At 26.2% G+C, this 7,024-nt stretch overlaps 1 protein-coding gene across 1 annotated transcript; it reads right to left on the minus strand.

The window, feature by feature from the left end:
• Positions 1 to 4,029: 4,029 nt before the first annotated feature.
• Positions 4,030 to 5,639, minus strand: LOC129609222 (odorant receptor 49b-like). Its single transcript, XM_055521153.1, has 6 exons — positions 5,519 to 5,639; positions 5,039 to 5,309; positions 4,888 to 4,987; positions 4,701 to 4,830; positions 4,201 to 4,361; positions 4,030 to 4,137 (listed from the first exon to the last, which is right to left on the minus strand). The coding sequence occupies exons 1-6, from the start codon at positions 5,637 to 5,639 to the stop codon at positions 4,030 to 4,032; spliced, it is 891 nt and encodes a 296-aa protein (XP_055377128.1).
• Positions 5,640 to 7,024: the final 1,385 nt, after the last annotated feature.

The raw sequence follows: 7,024 nt of genomic DNA on the forward strand, positions 1-7,024 counted from the left end.
TTTTCTGCCTTTAACTCGTTCCTTTGATTACGTCATCAATCTGTTCTGCAGTTGCATGAAGAAATTTTCATTAAGTTAAATTATTAGTGTAATAAGCAGATTCTTATTAATTTCGCAACTATGATGTTGTAAAATTCATAATATAAATAACTGTAACTTTTTCCATACTTCCTTTTATTAATAGTTTTTGGTTTAATTGAAATTAATGAAATCTTTTGTCGTTCAGCGAAATTTCATTATCTTCTTCTCTACCTACATGATCGCAATAACATACATTTTCGTCGTTAGCAACTCGCAAATGCATCGTTTTTTTTTCTAAATTTTTGACCACGTATGTATCTATAACTATCTCCTATATCTTAACCGTTTAAGTAAAAAATATATGGTTAAGTGGTAATGCAAAAAATGTGTATGTGCGTATATATGAATATTCTGCTGCTGTAAAAAGTATTTATATTTTTAGATAAAAATATATGTCTTTCTAAAATTTCCTTAGAAATTATGTTTGAAAAGAAAACATGTGTATAATTATTGCTTTACGTTATTTCTTAAATTTCAACTTATTATCTTTTTAACATTTTGCCAGAAGAAAGTAAACAATTACACCTTATCCTAACAGCTCAAAACTTTTAACTATTTTTGCACTTAACAAAGCATTAAATAGCACTTAACATTGATTACCCACATTATTTTCAGGTTTTTATGATTTATCTTTCATAAAGTGCAGAAACTTTATATTTTTCTTTTAAAATATTACAATTCAATTTTACTTTACTTCTCGTTTCAGTTATATTCAGTACTTTAATAAACTTATATTTGGTTGAGTTCATCATTTTCGGAGCCATTCTGTGCGCCTTGTTATTTGTATTCTTGATTGCGATTATTTTTTTTTTATTCAGATAAGAAAAAAATTTTAAATAGAAATTTTTGCTTCAAAATGTAAATGAAAGTGAAATTTTTTTTCTATAGGAATTGTTTTTGCTTACTATTTTAAACTCTATTTATATAATCAAAATAATTGAATAATTAAAATAATAAACTAAATATACTAATTGAGATTGTATTATATATTTAACTGAGAAGAAACCAAAACAAAAATACGATGCTTAGGAAATTTAATTACACAATAATTTTTAGGTTAATAATATACCATAAACATTAATTATTGCTACCTATATTTAAATGATATTTGGACAAATATGAGTAATAGAAATATCATTTTCATGGTTTGCTAATGAATTATATGAGGGGATTTTTAAACAAATGTTTAATAAAGTTGGGTCAAACCACTGGTTTGTATTGTAGCACTTTTCCCTTTAACAAGTGAAAATTCTGCTTTTAAATACAGTCTATGTATACCTATCACACTATTAAAATTATTTTCATTCATATACAAAGGTATTTCTAGGATTGCATATATTTAGGATGATGCATACATGCAGTCTTTGAAATAAAGCAAAAATTAATATAAAGAGGGGTTAACATAATGCTCGATTTTAACGGTTAATTGTGTGAGTTAAGAAAAATAATTATATTTTTTAATATCATGGAATTTACCGTTAGCTTTTTGTGTTTATAGAAATTTGAAAAAGGTTGTGGTTTCGGAAATATAAGGTGTCAAATATTCAAATTTTACAAATTTCAAGAGGCGATAACTTGAGAGGGGGTGGAGAGGGAAAAAATTTTCTTCTAATAAATTAACTCTTTGTTAATGTCTAAAAGCCCCTAAAATTTCAAGGTTATACAAGGTGGGGTCTAGAAAAACGAAATCAAAAATTTGAAAAAAAAGACTTTAGATAATGGTAAATTTGAACGGCCATTTTGTTTTTCTAAAGTTTAACTATAGTATACCGCGCTAGGGGAAACAAGTCGCTGCCTTTCTGCGTTTGCAAAATTTCAAAAATGCTTATGGTTTCATTGCAACAAATATAAAAAAGGCCATTTTTAGGGTTTTGGTAGGGTATAACTTCTAGAGGGGAGGAGATAGCTAAAAATTTTGTTCTACGCAAATAAGTTTCTAGTAAAGATCTATGTACGTACAAAATTTCAGCTTTCTATCTTCAAGGGTGTAGAAGTTTGTAAACAGACACACGGACAGACGGACGGACGGACGGACAGAGTGAAACTAATAAGGACTTTTTTTTTCAAAAATTTTTTGGAAAAGTGCTAAAAACTATTTGTTTGCAGAGAACAAATTACATATCAAGCCAATTCATATGTGATTTTAAAAAATTTTTTTAAATATTTTATCTATTGTTAAAGTATTATTAGATGGTCTGTAGATCTCGCAAGAGTTTGAATTTTTCACCAGTGCTGTTAATTTTACTACAATTGTAGTATTTAACTACATTTTGGCATTCTATACTACCATACTACTGTAAAGTAATTTTTACTACTTTTTTGCCTTTATACTGAAATGTCATTATTTACATTGGTTTTTGAAAATGTCATTATTGTACTGCTAAAAAAACCACTTGCACAAAAATAAGGAGACCTTAAAAATATTTTTTGTTATAAAAAATTTTTGTTTTTCTAAAATTAAAAATTATTTTCCAAAAAAAGTTTGCTAATGTTTAAATTCGCGCGTTACGCAATATGTTAATTCACAGTAACCAGATCAATTTGACATTAAAAAAAAACAATCAAAAAACAGAAAAAAAATTACCTACCGTTGGCAAAGTCGAAAATATCGTACGCAACGTATAGGCGAGTATTTCACTTGATTTTACATGTACTCATGCAAAAACATTTTTACGCAAGTACTTCCTGCTATGCATCTATTTAGTCAGATGCCTTACTATTTGTTTGGTGTTAATGATAATCCCAAATTACTACACTAAAGCTTTCCATACTACTTTTTTTAAGACAAAATGCTACTTAAAAACATGTTGAAGTTAACAACAGTGTTTTTCACATGACTTGCTAGAAATTCACTTTTTAAATTTTTGTATTTGTAATGTTTTGTATATGAAATTTGGAAACGTTTTTTATGTTAACTTGACACAGTTTTAATCGTTAATAAATACCATAAATTCAGTTTTTACGTTATTTAGGCGTTTTTACTAAAATAGAAAAAATTTATATAAAGACTTAAAATAGCACTGGCAACAGAAGCACTAAAATAGACTAAAACTTGTTTAGTAACTGGAATAACAAATAATAACAATGTTTTATGTCAATGAACATTATGTTAATCAACGTTATTTATACGACTTCCTATTAAATAGTTTCGAACTTTTTGGCGTTCATTGGAAAATTTTTGAAATAACTACAACGAATAAAAAATATAAGCTATTTATTGCTAACGGTTTCAACGTCGTCCAACACGGCAACTATATCATTATTATATCTTATATGTGTACAATATGTAAAAAGCAAAAATGTGTTAATTACATCAAATTCCTTTTGACTTTTGCAAGCTGAAAATAAAAATGTATATCAATGTATGTATGTATATTCAAAAATTTTTTTATTTTGAAACATGAATGTGTACATTTAATCGATTAAAATAATGCAAAGTATTACTGCTCACTACTAAATATATTTGTTTTTTCATAAGCGGGTTGCTATCAATTGTAATCAGAGTGTTTTTAATATATAATATAATACACATGAATGTGTATGCATTTCAAAGCGTTAGCAAATTGCAAAGACTGACAGTAGGTATGTCTGGTATAAAACTTGAAAAAAGTGTCGTCTATTTTCGCAAAGAAAAAAAAATCTGATATCAAAAAAGCCAGACTGAAAAAACTTTCAAATATTTCAAAATATTTATCAAACACAAACAGTAAACACATAAAAAAAGAACATATCTTTTGACAGTTTTATATTTTGAAGTTTTTGAAACACTAAATTTTACTTTAAAAACTTGGAAAAACTTTAACCATTGAAAAAACGATGTTGTTTTTTCAATGGTTAAAGTTTTTGTGTTTTAATGATGATTTGCTCATTTTTTTCTCCTTAACCTTAAGTTAAAAACAAAGTTTTTAAAAACTTTCTTATGCCAGACAGACCTAGTATAATGTAAATTTAACGATTTCGATAAACACGCTTTAATAGCGTAAATGTTGTGTAGGTAACATTTAAGAGTGATTGTAGCGACTGCAAGTTCATATCATATATATCACCCATGCGAATCTAAAAACACAAACATCATGTGAAACTGTGGCATTCTAGCAAAATATAGAAAAAAAAACTTACCGCTAGAGGTCTTTGTGATCGCAAGATTAACATACTCAACGTCATTTTGACCCTAGTAGTATAATTATACCAATAACAATTATATGCTGCATCACCCACTGCAAGACTCTCAAAACGTAAAAATAGAAATACATTAAATGCATTAAACAAAAGGTTATGTGCTAAGATTGAAGCAATTTAAAATTTAATTATATAAAAAATTAATAAAATGGCATTTATATTTATTTAAGCTGATGAGCGAACTTTCAAATTATTAAAAAAATTTTTCAGTAAATTACTGATTCCAAAGATATGAAAACAAAATTTAATTTAAAAGTTCTAATAGCTAAATTCCGTATAGTTTTGCTAAAATTTTGATGTCACGAAATTTTTTTAAACAGATATTAGTGTTAGATATAAAAGTTTAAGGAAAAAATCGATATTAATTTCTTTATCTTTTATCTCACAGAAGTAAAACATTAAGAAAATTACAAAGTCAAATAAAAATAAAATTGACATGCAAAAATATTTAAAATAGTCCAATCTTACCTCGTCATACAACTCATTAGCAAACCAAGCAAATGCTGAAATTTGTGATAACATTGTAATGATATAAACAGAAACGATTACAACATTAGCAAAATCGCTTATCTAAAATCAAATTTATAAAAATATATACATGTTAATCAGAACCAAAAAAAGGATTACAGTTGCCATTAAAAACAGTAAAGCGCATAAAATTATTCCATACATCGCAAATTCGATTAAAAACAAAATAGAAATTAAAATGTTGAATTCCTTGATATACCTATAAAATTAAATATAAAATATTAAGCAAACGAAAGAGAGTATTACTCACCTTATCAATTTTCTTTGATATGATATACACCAAACAATTTGATTTATTAAAACTTTTTCAGAATCCTCTTTTAGATAAAGTGATTGTAGTCCAAATTGCAAGATACGGCACATTGTAGTTCCAAACATCATAGATATTACAAATAAATTAGACAATGGTATATACAAATGACAACCAACTGGGGTAATGACCATTTGTAAAGCATATATAATTTGAAAATAAGGAGACTCCAATTTATTTATACCGGGGCAATAAAAACCATAGGGGAGTTCTACATTATCAAGAAAACAAGACAAGAGAAAAATATCAATATTATATTTTATATTGAACTTTAACTGTTATCTGTACTTTTTCTGCTTGATTTTTTTATTATGTTAACTTTGTAAAAATATTTATAATTATATTTATAATTATAAATCTAAACTGCTTTGTATTTTATGTACATATGTATGTATGTATATAAAATATTACAATAATTACCCTTAACATCAGAAAAAATAGGCGCTGAGCTGAATGCTATACATGTAAAAATACCAAAAGCTAAGTTAAAGTAATTCCATTTCTTTGCAAATCCTGTAGTGTTAGTCAAAATTTTAATCATTCCAGGATCTCTATAACGCTAAACCAACTTTACTAAATATTCATTAGGAAAATCAACAATTAAACAATTTATATACTCACAAAATTAATGTCATTAGAATAGTCTTCAATTATTTGAAAAAAATCAAGAAAGCTTTGTTTTCTAAAATAAAATATCCAAGCTCTTACAACAGCATTAAACCATAAGGTGACGATGAATGCATTACGAATTTTTGTTTCAACTGTTCCTTTTTCCAAAAATAAGTCAGAAATTTGAAAAAAGTTGTTCGATGTTACTAAAAGAAGTGCTACATATGTACGCCAAATATTCTTATGTAGTGCCCATTGCCTATAAAACCACAAATTGATGGTCATCATCGGTACATCATAAATCATTTTTGTTTTTATAATATAATTTCTATTTGCGAAATTGCTTTCTAAACCGAAGAACGCACTTCAAGTCTGCTAAAATTAGCCAACGAATAACATACTGATATTTTAATAAGGCTCCTTTTTAATTATAAATAACTTTTGATTATTAGGTTTCAATGAATAGAAAATATAATTAAAAAAAATTATTACTTTAAATACTAATTTTAAACTTAAGTAGTTTATTCAAAGTTAAAAGTTTTCTTAAACTACAATTGATTATATGTATGAGTAACTCCCATATGTAAGAGCAAATAATTTTTGGGTGATTCTTTATTCAATTATGTAAATGAATTTAAATTTCATTATTATATACTATATTAGCCTTTTGATTTTAAAGCTAATTAATATAACTTCCGAGCTGTCACGTATGGAAGAAATTTTTAAGTTCATTTTAAATACAATAAAATAAATAACCAATGCGGCGCTCGGCTTTGTACAATGCGTGTAAATATAAAAAGAAATATTTGTTTGCACGTTTTTGAAATCAATTCATAACGAGATTTACTTTTCATTATATTTGAGTCCAACTAAAATTTTATATAGAAATTTCTTCCTTTTTATCATTCTTAATCAGTTTTCTTTAACGTTGGATTTACTACTTCGCCGTTTAATAAAAACTCAGAAAAACACAAATTCGTTTATAAAGCTACAAATAAAACATAAATTTGAGTATTAAACCCAAACTTATACCAAAAAGAATATCTGTAAATAGAAAGAAAAGTATGAGGGAAAAATTCATAAATGTCCACGGAATAAATCAAGTCTAAAGATATACACGTTTTCATAACGTACATACCTACGGGGAAAATTTTTATCCAACATGAACGTTTATAACGTCAACAACTCAATTACAAAAAAAAAGGAAGCCTTCTTGTTTAATAAAGAAAAACTTTGATAAAAAAAATTAAAACTACTTTGAACAGTTTATAAGCAGGTGTATACACATAAACTATAACTTGAAGAGTAATGAAATGA

Source organism: Condylostylus longicornis, unplaced genomic scaffold, assembly GCF_029603195.1.
Source record: "Condylostylus longicornis isolate FDR11 unplaced genomic scaffold, ASM2960319v2 ptg000038l, whole genome shotgun sequence".
Taxonomy (NCBI): domain Eukaryota; kingdom Metazoa; phylum Arthropoda; class Insecta; order Diptera; family Dolichopodidae; genus Condylostylus; species Condylostylus longicornis.

Excerpts from the sequence above, each read along its gene's own strand:
- LOC129609222 (XM_055521153.1), bottom strand. The coding sequence starts at position 5,639 with ATGATTAAAATTTTGACTAACACTACAGGATTTGCAAAGAAATGGAAT. Across the intron at positions 4,831-4,887 it reads TACTGTTTTTAATGGCAACT|ATAAGCGATTTTGCTAATGT; the intron begins GTAATCCTTTTT and ends ATTTGATTTTAG. Across the intron at positions 4,362-4,700 it reads GGACTATTTTAAATATTTTT|CACATAACCTTTTGTTTAAT; the intron begins GCATGTCAATTT and ends CTTCAATCTTAG.